Source organism: Ambystoma mexicanum, chromosome 5q, assembly GCF_040938575.1.
Source record: "Ambystoma mexicanum isolate Mex_15411 chromosome 5q, UKY_AmexF1_1, whole genome shotgun sequence".
Classification (NCBI taxonomy): domain Eukaryota; kingdom Metazoa; phylum Chordata; class Amphibia; order Caudata; family Ambystomatidae; genus Ambystoma; species Ambystoma mexicanum.
Genome location: NC_090933.1, coordinates 1,007,177,731 through 1,007,192,183, shown reverse-complemented (window position 1 = coordinate 1,007,192,183; position 14,453 = coordinate 1,007,177,731). Strand labels below are relative to the sequence as shown.

Here is a 14,453-nt window from a genome sequence, read left to right as displayed (position 1 = left end):
CATGAACTTCATGAATGGATGGATATATACTTCAAGTATAATGCAGCTATGTTGTGAGGCCAGTATGACATCATTGATTTCTGGCTTTGCAGTCTTACTTACTCGATCGATATAATTACCATATTGCCCAAGTCATCGATTGGTCATCGATTGGGTACGGTCTAAATGATTGTCTGAGAGAATAGTATTTCTCACACCTGCGATACATTTAAGTGTGGTGATGGGTCTAGAAGTGAGGCACATCTGTCATTTCGCTGTCTTCGTGCTGAGGATCGTATGGGAGGCATGACAGTTATATTTGGCCCCCCATCTACATCCCTCATCTGGCTAACCTGTCGATCACACTATCTATACCATTCTATTTATTTATCTGTAGTTTTGGGAGCCAGACCTTTGTTATTCCTCCATGTTATCCATAGTATTTTGCATGGTCATCTAGGCTCCATATCATGTAGGTGCAGTCCCCATCAAGATTGCACCAAACCCATTTTCCCCAATAGTCACGGGTGTTGTAAGGATACTGGAACATTGTTCCTGTTGGGAAAAGGAGACACTGTGTCAGTTGTCTCTTCAGTGCAATCTGTGTCTTTGTGTCTTCATCTTCTTCTTCATTCTGTACTTCTGTTGGCTCTGTAAGGATATTTGGCATGTTACAGCACAGAGTACAGTACTACTGCACAAGTAGCATTTTTTTTTTTTGCAGCACCACCACAAGGGTGCGGTGCATTGCTATATGGGTTAGCAGATTAACAAGGAAAGACAGGCTATTCAGTCAAAAAAACGATTTTAATATATAAGATGCAAAGCTATTTTTACAGTTAAAAGCACACGTGTTCATTTAAAAATGCACACTATTTTTCACCTGAAATGCCTATATTGCTAGAGACACATTTGAAAATTAACAGCTAACATATTAACAATTAACCTGACTAATAAAACCTTATTTTAATATAACCCACTAATAAAATGTGTTCTCTACTGCAGAATTAGGCATACTTTGAAAACCATTTAAATGAGTGTGCAGATTTTTCTCTTCTCTGCCTGATTATCCGTGTTGTTGTGCACAGTAACGGCAGGAAGGAGGAAGTCAGATTTGCAACAATTGCAAATGTATAAGCGAAGCTATTGTTGAAAAGTAGGAGGATGAGAGATGATGGATTTCATTGGAACACGTCATAAAGAGGGCTGAGAGGAAAGTTTTAGTGGGCAGTAGCAGGGAAAAAGACAGGCAGACATCTTTCTGCACTACTGGGGAGAAGACCTGGCTGTGGGGGTGTCCTGCTGCAGTCGAGACTGGGGAAAGCTGAAAGAATTACCTTTCCACTGGCAGAGGCAGTCCTATCTGAAAAAGCTGAGAATTCCAGGCAATGACCCCGGCTTGAGAAGGCAAGCGTTCCTTTTTATTGGAGTTACGCCAAGAGAGCCACATTCACAGAGAGAAGAATCTGAACAGATAAGGTAATTACCTAACTGGGGGAGCTGTGTGTGTGCACGAAAGTATGCAGTCAGTTTAGAAAAATGAAAGTCCCGTGCGTGTCTTTATCAAGTGCTAATGTTGCAATTTAAGTTCTGTTCTCCGCCACTATAATTGCAGTGTGTCATTGAAAATGCTTTGATTGTTCCCTTTTATTGCTGTAAAAAATGAGATCATGCCTAAATGTAAATTTTATAATACAGAAAATATTTGAAAACAGACGGGTGGTTTATTTTCTATTTACCATTACAATGCCAATGATGTGGGGAGATTTTTAAACAGTGCAATGGTCATTTTAAGACAGATGTGTGTATGTCAGAATCAGTATGAATAATTGTGAATGACTGTAGTATAACTTGTTGGAGGTACATGAGCCAACGGGAAGAGAGACTCTCTGAACATAGCTCCCTACCGTATATAAGGTAGTGGAAATTACCACAAGACTACCACATATAGCTCTCTGTCGTAAATAAGTCAGTGAGTTTGCCCATGGTGGCGCACCAACACTATCCCTGGAAATTGTGGTTTCCCTAGAATGCAGGTCTGAGGTCTCTCTAGTGATCACACGAAAAATCTAAGCGAAGATAAGGGATTCTGGACATTGGGGCCACAAATAAAACAAGGGAATTATGCTCACCAAAATACCACCAACCACGTATACCAAATATGCAGGTCTGGGTGCTGAAATAATGCATGTCCATTGTATTATTGTTGCACATGGCCAAATCTGAATACAAAGAGTGATTATTGCTAAGTTATTTCTCGGCGGTAATAAAATACCGTCAGGCCCCAAATCTCCACAAAATACCCTACATATTTATGGTGCGTTGCAGGCCGGGAAAGTGATCATAGAGTACCTACTGGGCGTGGCAAGCGTGTCTCACACTGCCATTTGCACATTAAAGGGAACCCATTTTATAATAGCAGTGTGCCACTAAAAACGAATTTCAGAATGTCACAAAGGGAAACCACATTCTCAGATCTAGTGCAATATTTAGAGGCAAAGTTATTTGCACATGGGAATTGGTCTTCGAACAGTACCTTAGAATGGAGTAACCGCATTCAGGGTGAGGTGCAGAAAGAAAAACTAGACAATATTTTTGCAGAAGGCAGCATAATTCAGGTCTGCCTTACGAGATTATTGAATGCAGCCGATAAAAGTGCAGAGAAAGACTGTTTAATACGTCTATGCGGCAAAATATGGTTTATTTTAAACAAGTCACTGCGAATGCAAGAGAATGATACTCAGCTAATTAACAGGTTAAAGACTGAAATAGATGGGGCAAGTAAAAATCAGGAAATGTTGAGAGCAGAATTGGATGTATGCCAAAAAGACATGCAATTAAAATGCAGAGACTTTGATACTCAGTTATCCAAAAGCAAGAAACAATTTGAAGATAGTGAGCAAGAATTGACACACTTAAAAGCCTTAGTGGATCACATTAGGCAGGATAAAGATGAGGTTGTTTCAGAAATGCAGATTTTACAAAAAGAACATTGTGAAAAAGAAGGTGATCTCCAGAGTGTAGAACAAGAAATGATTAAAATGATTCAAGAAAGAGACAAAAGAAATAAAGAGTTCAATGAATGCCAAATTCAAATGTGTGACATGCAGGAGGCAATTAATAAAATGAGTGATGAAAATAATTATTTGCATGATGAAGCCAACAGACTCCTTAAAAAGTGTAAGGACTTAGAACAGCAAATGTGCATTCCCAGGTCACAGGAGAGGCGGCAGGGTACCACATTCAATGGAGTGGAGGTGAATTCTAGCTCTGCCCAAAGAGCTAGTGCCCCAGTGACTGGGCCGGTGACTGAACTTGGTTGCAGCGCCCTTGGGGGATTTGATACTCCCATTGGGGGCAGCCACCAATCTCATACACCTGAAAACAGGATTGAATCACAAAATAGTGCAATTCCATGCATTGCAACAAGTAGCCCCATAAAAATAATGAAATCCATTAAAGCCCTGATCAAACCATTTAAAAAGGGAGGTGAATGCTGCATTGAGGATCACTTAGAAGCGGTGCATGACATTTTTAAAGCGCTCCAGATACCTAAGGAACAGTACAGACAATATTTTCATTTAACTTTAGATGCCCCGACGGCCAGCATCATAAGGGGATTAAATGAACAGCAGAATATGACATGGCTGGAGTTTGAAAAAGAAATTAGGCGTCATTTTTCTCCTTTTCAGTCATTGCAAGAGGCAAAGAAAGTTGCGTACACTATTACTGCTGGACCTAATACATCACCTCGCCAATTTTTACAAGACTTAAAAAGAGCATTCTCTCGCTTTGATGTATCTTTTGACTCAAATTCCAATGAGTTTAAAACCGCATACTTCTATGGGCTACAGAAAGACATCATATCCCAATTGGTCCGTGAATTTGACCGTGACAAGTCCCTTGAATGGATTGTACATCAAAGCACCAAGCTATATGAGGTACTCTATTGTCAGGGTAGAGAAAGTGATAAAATGAAAGATACTAGGCCTAAATCTAAAGAACCCTCAGCCACAGTAATGGAAATCAGGTCAGCCAAAATGTCCCTTGAGTCTGCTCAAAGCCAAGGTAAAAATAATGTGACACCTGAACAAAGGGGTAATCAACAAAGATCGCCATTGCCTGTACCAATGTTCCAATCACATGATCCTAGTAATAGAGAGAGCTACATCAGCCCTAGATATTTAGGAGATAGACCCCGGGTAAGATACCGGTCTGATATGGCAGGTATGAACAATAACCAGAGACAAAATCAAGATCAAAGAAATGATGGTCCCTACCAGTCATTGGGGACACAGAGCAGATTTGATCCCAGCACCATGATATATGGTAATCAGGATAGGCCCCGATATGTGGATCGATTTACTGATAATGGAAATCAATATAGGGGCCAGTACCCACAATCTGAGAGACAGGACATGAGGCAAAACGTGAACTACAGTCCACGCCAGTACAATGATTCCCCACCAGGGGACTATAATCAAAGGATGGGTGCAAACCGCTCCCCTCCACAAATGAATCAAGAATTCAGAAACCATCCCAACCGGTATCAATCACCTGAGAGGTATCAGAATAGATCCAATCAGGGGGAAAACAACCAATATCGACCTAGGCCACAGAAAGAGGATCCTAGAGAGGTGGAAAGGTTCCAATGCCTTGAGGCCCAAGTGAAAATGTTAGCTGAGCAAATAGGAAAGCTCTATACAGCGCAAAAACAACCTTCCAAAGAGGGGGCTGATGGCCATAGCAATGACCGGGGGGCTTCCGAAAAGTGACTAAGTACTCATGATAACTGCAGTGCCAAAATGACAGATTGCTCTGATATAACTTTGCATAACGACTCTGAGATGACTAATGGATTAAAAATGAAAGTACCAGTAAATGAAATTGTGACAGAAAGTGCAAATACTTCTAAAAAAGAGGTACGGTTTAACTTAGAGCTAAATAAAACAGTAAAGATTTGCACAAATGAAAAAGAAACATTAGGAATTCCAAAAGAACAAAGGGACAGATTTAAGAAAAATGACTCATGCATGGGGAATACCAGTGAACAGGGAGTAAATGGGGATGCCATAGCTCCTTCCCTGGGCAAGCAAAACAATTACCAAACACAGACAGAAAAAGGAAATACTCACAAGGAGGGTACAAGTCAATCACCTGAAAAATTCTTTGAGCCACATATTTTTGAAGAGGCTGAAAGGGCTGGTATTACACTAAATGATCACAAATGCACAGAATTAAAAAATGACAAATTGCTGAATGATGTTGTGACACATGTTCAGTTGGAAGGTTGTAATGTGGTCTCTGATGTTACCCAGATGGATGGGCGAACGGTGGCCACACTCCAAAAAACCTCTGAACATGGAGAAATGAATAAAATATCTCGCACAGAAATGGGTAAAAAGGAGGGAAAAATGTCTTTTCATTTACCAATGTGCTTAGCCAAAAGTGAAAAAGGCCTGAGAAAGGTGAGCCCTGAAATCAGTAAGAATTCACATTTCTTATGTGTATTAGAGGAAGTTGAGGACAGATATTATGCACCCATCACTGTAGAAGAAAAATGCCACACCTTTGCTATGATTGACACTGGCGCACAGGCCACAATTATGTCCAAGGAGCTGGTAAAGAGTATCAATGAAGGGAGGCCTCCACAGAGTCAGATCACAGTGAAGGCAAATCAAGGCCCAGTGCATAACTTTAATGGGGAGGAGGTGCCCATCATAGGTGTAACTGAGGTTGACATAAAAATAGGAAAGCACAGAATGAAACAAGAGGTATTGATCACATCTATTTGTGAAATTCCATTTCTGATGGGGACAGATTGCCTGAAAAGATTGTCTCCTCTCATAGATGGGGTGAATGGAGTGCTGTGGTCCTTAACCAAAAAACCATTGAGGCCTAAGAAACTAAAATCACAAAACAGCAATATAAAAGAATGTCACACCGTTGCCAAAACAAAGGATGCTGTGGAGGTATATCTACAGAATAGCTGCATACCTAGTGTCACTGTTATATTAAGGTGTCAAGACAAAGATCAGAGCGACAATGAAAAACTACCTGTACAAATATACTTGGACCCAAGGAAAGATTGGCAGACTGCCATAGACGAACACACATTACGTTTCTATTTAAAAGAGAATACATGCAAACAGAATATTGTTCCTAAAACAGATTCAGAAAAACACATTACCACTCTGGCAGAGATACACATGGAAGATGAGCAACCATGGGTTCACGCTGGTATAAATGATTATCTTAAAACAATAAAAGCCACTTTAGCGCTTGAACATGAAAGGAGTTTCATTAATGAGAAATTGTTGCAAAAAATTATGGAGAGGGAAGAAATCCCGAAATTTAGGATTAAAAACCAATATGTTTCTGGGTTGGACAGTCCAAACTTTGAAAACCGAATTACAGGCAGATGCATGCTTAAAATTAGCATTGGGCAGAAAGCAATTTACCATAATGTATGGATAGTGAGTGGAGCACAAAATGAATTTTACATGGGCAATGACATCATGCACAGAATGTGTATGGTGTTAGATTTCCTTAATCAAAAAATATGGTCGCGCCTAGGTGGGCCGGCGCCTGAATTTGAAGACAAAAGAAGGGCTTATCATTGTGCACAACTAGTTCCTTATGCAGTCGAATTACAGATGAGGAAAAATACTATTATTCCTGCATTTACAAAACAGTTTGCAATAACACTGAAATGCAAAAATGGACAGCAGATGAAAGGCTCTGATGCATTTGTATGCCTGAATGAATCCATAAAACAGCAAGGCCTGGATTATGAATACATTCCATTGGTAGACATTGGTGAGGGATCTGTAAAAATCATGGTGAATAATAAAGGTTGTCAGGATATTCATTTAGAGGAAAACTCCCCATTAGGAATGGCCATACAAAAATCACATTATACGGCAGATTTAAATAACATGGTGATTGGGAATATTCCTGAAAAATATGTAGATGCCAAGGGCGAGTTGCCAGAACACCTGGACTCTCAGCCCAAAGGAATGTTTAAAATTCATTCTGTGTATCCTTATGATTCAAATGAGACAGTGTGCTGCCATCAAGAGGATTGCATAATATTTAATTTAAATGAAAATGAAACAGGAAATCAGCCCATTGAAGTGGAAGCTGATATGCCAAAATATTTGAAAGTGGCAGCTCTACAAAAAGACACAGCCACACAGTTAGAGGAAAGCGCTGAGATTCCTTTACCAGAAGAGTTTCCAGAATTTTCCAGAATGGTAGAAGAGCAGATCTCCTTAGCGGATGCATGTAACAGCGATGAGGATCGACGCACTCTGAGGGAAATATTTATGGAGTTCAAGGATGTATTTGCAAAAGATGCTTATGATTGTGGTTTAACTGATTTACATGTGGCCACACTACCAGAAGGTTGTAGCAGAAATCCAGTGTTTGTACGCCAGTATAGACTACCGCTGGCATGTTTAGAATCATTGGCAGAGATTATTAAAAATTTGGAATCACGGGGAATAATTAGGCCCATTCATAGCACATCCAATACGCCTATTTTAGGTGTGTTAAAGCCAAATGGTCAATGGCGGCTGTGTGCAGACTTAAGAGAGTTAAATAAAAGAGTACCAGTATCTAGATGGCCACTACCATTCATTGATCAGGGCCTAGCTCAGATACATGGTTCAAATGTATTTACCACGTTAGATCTCACATCTGGATATTGGTGTGTGCCATTGGCAGAGGAGATACAACACCTATTTTCCTTTACATTTGACAGGACTCAATATGCCTGGCTTAGAGCTCCGTTCGGGTACATCAATAGTGGGAGTGAATTTGGCATATTTTTGAGAAAGGCCATGCCGGATGCAGCGGAAAGAGGGACAATAGTTTATGTGGATGATGTCTTGATAAAAAATGAAAACCTTAAAAGCCATTTTGATGAAATAAGACATGTGCTTGGCCAATTGCAGAAAGCAGGCGCCAAAGTATCTTTGCAAAAAGCACAATGGTGCAAGAAAAAAGTGAACTTTCTAGGGCATGAAGTGACTGAACATGGGCTAAATCCACAAAGGAAGAAAATAGAGGCCATACAAAGATTAAAAGATCCTAAAAATGTGAAAGGAGTAAAAAGTTTATTAGGGATGACAGGCTATAACAGAAAGTTCATTGAGAATTATGCAGAAATCACTCAACCATTGACTAAACTGCTTAAACTAAATACTCCCTGGAGATGGGAAAGAGAGCAATCTGATGCAGTGGCTAGATTGAAGGAATGTCTTGTAAAGGCACCATGTTTAGCATACCCCATAAAGGATAGGGATTTCTTTATAGAAATAGGCTTTTCTGAACATTGTATGTCAGCAGTGTTATCACAAAAACACGATTTGAATCACAAAACCATTGCATATGCAAGTAAGGCATTTTCCCAAGTTGAAATGAAATTTAATGAATGTGAGAAGGCCCTATTAACCACTGTGTGGGCGCTACAACATTTTCGCCCCATTGTTCAGGGAGAAAAGGTGATTATTGAAACAAATCATCAACCTTTGCAATTTTTAGAAAGTAAAAGAATTAGATCAGGCAATCTAGCGCAATCCAGAATCACTTCATGGACGCTGGCATTACAAGGTTTTCCCGTAGAAGTAAGATATGGACAAAATAAAAAGAGCCCAATTGCTCAAGGGTTAGCTGACTTACATGACTGTGCAGCTGAACAAATAACAAATGAAATGGATGTGGAAGCTAGTTTACAGGAATTTGAACAATCACCACACAAAGCTTTTGATGAAAAAACATGCAAGGATTTGCCAACTGTATACGTGGATGGTTGTGCTTTTCACATTGAAAATGACAGTAATAAACAATTAGTGGCAGGAATAGGAAATGTCTGGTTGAAATGTGAAGGCGTTCCTAGTATAGGGATGAGGATTGGAGATAGGAGCAGTCAGGTGGCGGAATTGGCAGCCATCTATAAAGCAATTGCTACTGCAGTTGATAAAAAGTTCAGTGAAATTGTCCTGGTGACTGATTCTGACTATGCACGGAATAGCTTTGTGGAGTATTTGCCTGGTTGGAAAGCAAGAGGCATGGTTACATACAACAAAAAGCCACTTAAACATGGAAAAATGATACAAGCCATAGACAAATTGGTGTCAGAAAATAATTTAACAATATACTGGAGAAAAATTCGTGGGCATTTAAAAACACCAGGAGAGGATAAGGAGGGAAATGATAAGGCAGACCATCTGGCTAAGATTGGGGCTGTGATGGGAGAATTGCTACCTATTGATTATTTAATGGGTGAAATACAAATTGATGCAGTCACACGGTCTAAAGCACCAAAGGAGGTAGATCAACCGGTGGTGCAGTGGAGTCATGACACGCCAGACCAAGATTTGATTGAGGCACAAAAGAATGATCAAATTTTGGGAATCTATTATAATCATTTGATGGATCCTGAACAAAATCCTTTAACAGAAAATGATTGTATGGGAAAAGAAGAGTTGAGGGTGTTATTAAAGAACAAAACACGAATTAGATTACAGGATGGACTCATGATTAGAGAGTCCATAACAGGGCAAATACAGTGGGTAGTACCCCTTTCATTCAGAGGACTAATGCTACACCATGCACATGATGCCATAACTGCAGGCCATAGAGGTTCACAAAAGACATTAGAAATACTAAAAGATTATGCTTACTGGCCACATATGTCCCAAGATGTGGAATTATATACTAGAGGATGTCTAGTATGCGCCCAATTTAAACCTGCTTCACCAATGCATAGAGCACCATTGATGAAAAGAGGCCTAACTCTCCCATGGTCAGATTTGCAAATAGACTATGTAGGTCCTTTAAAAAGGTCGAGCAGGGGACACCGCTATATTTTGAGTGTGGTATGTTTGATGTCAAAATGGATTGAGTGCATTCCCGCACCAGATTGTAGTGCGCAAACAGCAGCCACATTGCTGGTGAACCATGTGTTCTCAAGGTTTGGGTTGCCACAAAGAATTGAGTCAGACAGAGGAAGTCATTTCACAAGTACTCTAATGAGTAAGGTATGGCAAATACTAGGTGTGAAAAGGAAACTACATATCGCATATCGGGCGGCGTCTTCAGGTACAGTTGAAAGAAGCAATAGGTCTGTTGTGGACATTTTAAAGAAATTTGTGGCAGAAGCAGGTTCCAGCTGGGATTTGCGTTTACCATTGGTTTTGATGGCAATCAGGTCGACTCCTGCCAAAGCAACAGGTGTTAGCCCCCATGAGGTCTTAACAGGTAGGAAAATGGTGTTACCACAACACCTACTATACAGAACACATGAGCAAACTCTAGTGAGTGCATCCACAGTTCATGAATATATTGATGAAATGAGGAGGCATTTGCAACATGCATTTGCTTTTGTGCAGAGAAATCTGGAAAGAGCTGCTGACAGTGCTAAGTCATATTATGACAAAAAGACATCAGTAAAGGAATACAATGTAGGGGATCAGGTGTACAAGTTTCATTTTGGGAAAAGTAAACAGAAAAATTCTAAATTTCTGGCAGCCTGGCAGGGGCCATTCCGAATTATAGATAAAGTCTCTCCTGTAGTGTATAAAATTTTGAAAAATGAAGGTGAAACAGCAATAGAGCAGTTTGTCCATGTAAATCAAATCAAACCATGCCATCCCAGACATGAGATCAGGCAGCTTGAGCATGTGGAAACGGATAGAGTCCCTTGAGAAAATAAATGGGTGTAATCAGGAGGCAGTGACAAAGAAGTTAAAAAAAAAAAAAAAAAGTTGATTGTTATGATGGCACATAAACACTGTAATATAAATAAATATATAATATAAATAAATAAATAAATAAATATATAATATAAATAAATAAATAAATAAATGCACATATAACGGAAGCTCGTGGTTGGTGTACAGAGAGAAAGTGTATTAAATATTGAATGCTGTTTTATATGTGTTTGTTTTCTTTTAACTTGTGTTTAATTTCAGAAAAAAAAAAAAAAAAAAAAAAAAGAAGTATTTTTACCAAGCATGTTTTATTTTTGGCAAAAAGGTGGAAATTAGTATTGTGCTATGTACTTAATCTGTTTATTTTCTATTTTGATTTAGACAATTAACATTATTTGGTCGGAGGTTCCGGGATCAGAGGCCACGGGAGACGATGGAGTACTGGAGACCGCGAGGACGGATTCCGGGAAAGCCCCAAAGAGGGGTGAAGACCAAGGCTACAAAGCGATCAGCATTGAAGATGATACCGATGACATGTTTAACAATAGTGATATTTGGAGGGATCTTCAAGAATTCAGAAGCACAGGTTGTCATTGAACCTGGACCAGCATCTGGTATCGCGGTAGAAGAAGCACCAGGATTCATCATGAGTGATAGAAGGATGATTTTCCAAAATATCTACATACCATTGGATCCTGAGATTTTGATTGAAAAACATTTGAACAATACCGGAATTAAGATTGAACAGACTAAAGAGTGGCTGGAAATAAGAAAAGAGGACGCTAAGCAGTCAATAAGAGATATATTAATGCAATTGGAAAAAACATTCGTGAATTCAGCAGACATTAAGAAGAAGAGAGGAAAGAGAGGTGCGGTGATGCTCGCGATATCAATGGTAATGTCTATAATTGGGGCAATAATAGGTACTACAATATCAACAGCCAATTCTATTTCGGTAGGAACACTGAGTACTAAAGCACAACAACTGAGTATTGACCTAGAAATAATACAAAAGACATTAGATGGAATTAGAGGGGGACTGGATGAACAAGTAAGATTCATAAATGAAACTGCAATCATTCTAAATGAACAAGCGGATGTGATGCAACGGGCGACTAAAATAATACTTAAGCATGACAGAACTTTAAATGAAATATTGAACATAATGAGTCCTGTTGATAGACTATTAACGAATTATATGAGAGAAGTTCAAACTGCAGTTTCACAATTGATTCAAGGACATATTCCCTTGTATTTTGTTTCGCAGGATATCATTCGGCAAATGATAGAAAGATTGACCAGGAGGGAAATTGACCTTATACAGATAAGAATTGCATTCGAAATGGGGAATGCAATGCCGTTATATGTGGACTTGGAAAGACTAGAGATCGGATTTTTGCTATGCATCCCATTTGTAGCCCCTGAACTTATTTATCAAACGAAGTGGGTACACAACGTGGGATTTTGGCAAGAGGACAAATTCATTAAGATTAAGACTCCAGAAGTGGTGGCATTTCAGTCATGGGAACCTGAAGTTTATTTAATACCAAACCTGGAAACATGTGTAACATTTAAAGAACAAAATTATATGTGTCCAGGTAAACCGTTTGTTCCTGATGCCACAGATGCTATTTGTGGATTGAAATCTGACCCAAGTATATCAGAGGGATGTGAAGTGATTATTAGTAATATGGGGAGTGAAGAAATGGCACAGGCTAAGATGGTCAGAGGTAAATGGTTGGTCAGTACCTGTTTAAAGAACATGACGGTAGTACATTTAAACCATGGAACATACGTGGTTAAACAGGTAAAATATAATGTTTTTTATTTACAGGTTCCAAAGGATGCAATTGTGTCAATTGGGGGATTAACATTGTTCCATGTAACAAATGATGTTTGGGAAAGCCAAGTGGAAAATATCGATTTTTTTCAAAGGGATACTTTTCCAATAGATCCAGATGTGGAATATTTATTGAATCACAAAGAAAGACATGTTATGAAAATGAATTTGCGAAAAAACAATATTACAATTAGTAATCTGGGCATAATAGAAGTGGAAAGATTTAATTGGGGAACCTGGGGGGAACGCTCAATAGTGGGTTTGGCTATCTTGGTGCTAATCATGGGTGGATGGTTGATTGTGCTATCAGTAAAAATGAAAATGTTACTGATTTTACTGACTACGTCAGGAAGAGAAAGATATCCCAATACACATGCATTTTAAGAGAAAAAGAAAGAACAAGTTGTTTTTAGAGATTGGCTTGGATTATAGCCAAGTTCTAAAAAACAAAAGGAGGGTATATGTAAGGATATTTGGCATGTTACAGCACAGAGTACAGTACTACTGCACAAGTAGCATTTTTTTTTTTTGCAGCACCACCACAAGGGTGCGGTGCATTGCTATATGGGTTAGCAGATTAACAAGGAAAGACAGGCTATTCAGTCAAAAAAACGATTTTAATATATAAGATGCAAAGCTATTTTTACAGTTAAAAGCACACGTGTTCATTTAAAAATGCACACTATTTTTCACCTGAAATGCCTATATTGCTAGAGACACATTTGAAAATTAACAGCTAACATATTAACAATTAACCTGACTAATAAAACCTTATTTTAATATAACCCACTAATAAAATGTGTTCTCTACTGCAGAATTAGGCATACTTTGAAAACCATTTAAATGAGTGTGCAGATTTTTCTCTTCTCTGCCTGATTATCCGTGTTGTTGTGCACAGTAACGGCAGGAAGGAGGAAGTCAGATTTGCAACAATTGCAAATGTATAAGCGAAGCTATTGTTGAAAAGTAGGAGGATGAGAGATGATGGATTTCATTGGAACACGTCATAAAGAGGGCTGAGAGGAAAGTTTTAGTGGGCAGTAGCAGGGAAAAAGACAGGCAGACATCTTTCTGCACTACTGGGGAGAAGACCTGGCTGTGGGGGTGTCCTGCTGCAGTCGAGACTGGGGAAAGCTGAAAGAATTACCTTTCCACTGGCAGAGGCAGTCCTATCTGAAAAAGCTGAGAATTCCAGGCAATGACCCCGGCTTGAGAAGGCAAGCGTTCCTTTTTATTGGAGTTACGCCAAGAGAGCCACATTCACAGAGAGAAGAATCTGAACAGATAAGGTAATTACCTAACTGGGGGAGCTGTGTGTGTGCACGAAAGTATGCAGTCAGTTTAGAAAAATGAAAGTCCCGTGCGTGTCTTTATCAAGTGCTAATGTTGCAATTTAAGTTCTGTTCTCCGCCACTATAATTGCAGTGTGTCATTGAAAATGCTTTGATTGTTCCCTTTTATTGCTGTAAAAAATGAGATCATGCCTAAATGTAAATTTTATAATACAGAAAATATTTGAAAACAGACGGGTGGTTTATTTTCTATTTACCATTACAATGCCAATGATGTGGGGAGATTTTTAAACAGTGCAATGGTCATTTTAAGACAGATGTGTGTATGTCAGAATCAGTATGAATAATTGTGAATGACTGTAGTATAACTTGTTGGAGGTACATGAGCCAACGGGAAGAGAGACTCTCTGAACATAGCTCCCTACCGTATATAAGGTAGTGGAAATTACCACAAGACTACCACATATAGCTCTCTGTCGTAAATAAGTCAGTGAGTTTGCCCATGGTGGCGCACCAACACTATCCCTGGAAATTGTGGTTTCCCTAGAATGCAGGTCTGAGGTCTCTCTAGTGATCACACGAAAAATCTAAGCGAAGATAAGGGATTCTGGACATTGGGGCCAC

At 39.2% G+C, this 14,453-nt stretch overlaps 1 protein-coding gene across 1 annotated transcript; it reads left to right on the top strand.

Moving 5' to 3' along the window:
* The first annotated feature begins 1,236 nt into the window (after positions 1–1,236).
* LOC138497838 (uncharacterized) lies at positions 1,237–14,059 on the top strand. Its single transcript, XM_069621526.1, has 2 exons — positions 1,237–1,458; positions 11,079–14,059. Exon 2 carries the CDS (start codon positions 11,131–11,133, stop codon positions 12,919–12,921), a length of 1,791 nt encoding a protein of 596 aa, XP_069477627.1. The 5' UTR covers positions 1,237–1,458; positions 11,079–11,130; the 3' UTR covers positions 12,922–14,059.
* The last annotated feature ends 394 nt before the right edge of the window (positions 14,060–14,453 follow it).

Excerpts from the sequence above, each read along its gene's own strand:
- LOC138497838 (XM_069621526.1), top strand. The coding sequence starts at position 11,131 with ATGGAGTACTGGAGACCGCGAGGACGGATTCCGGGAAAGCCCCAAAGA.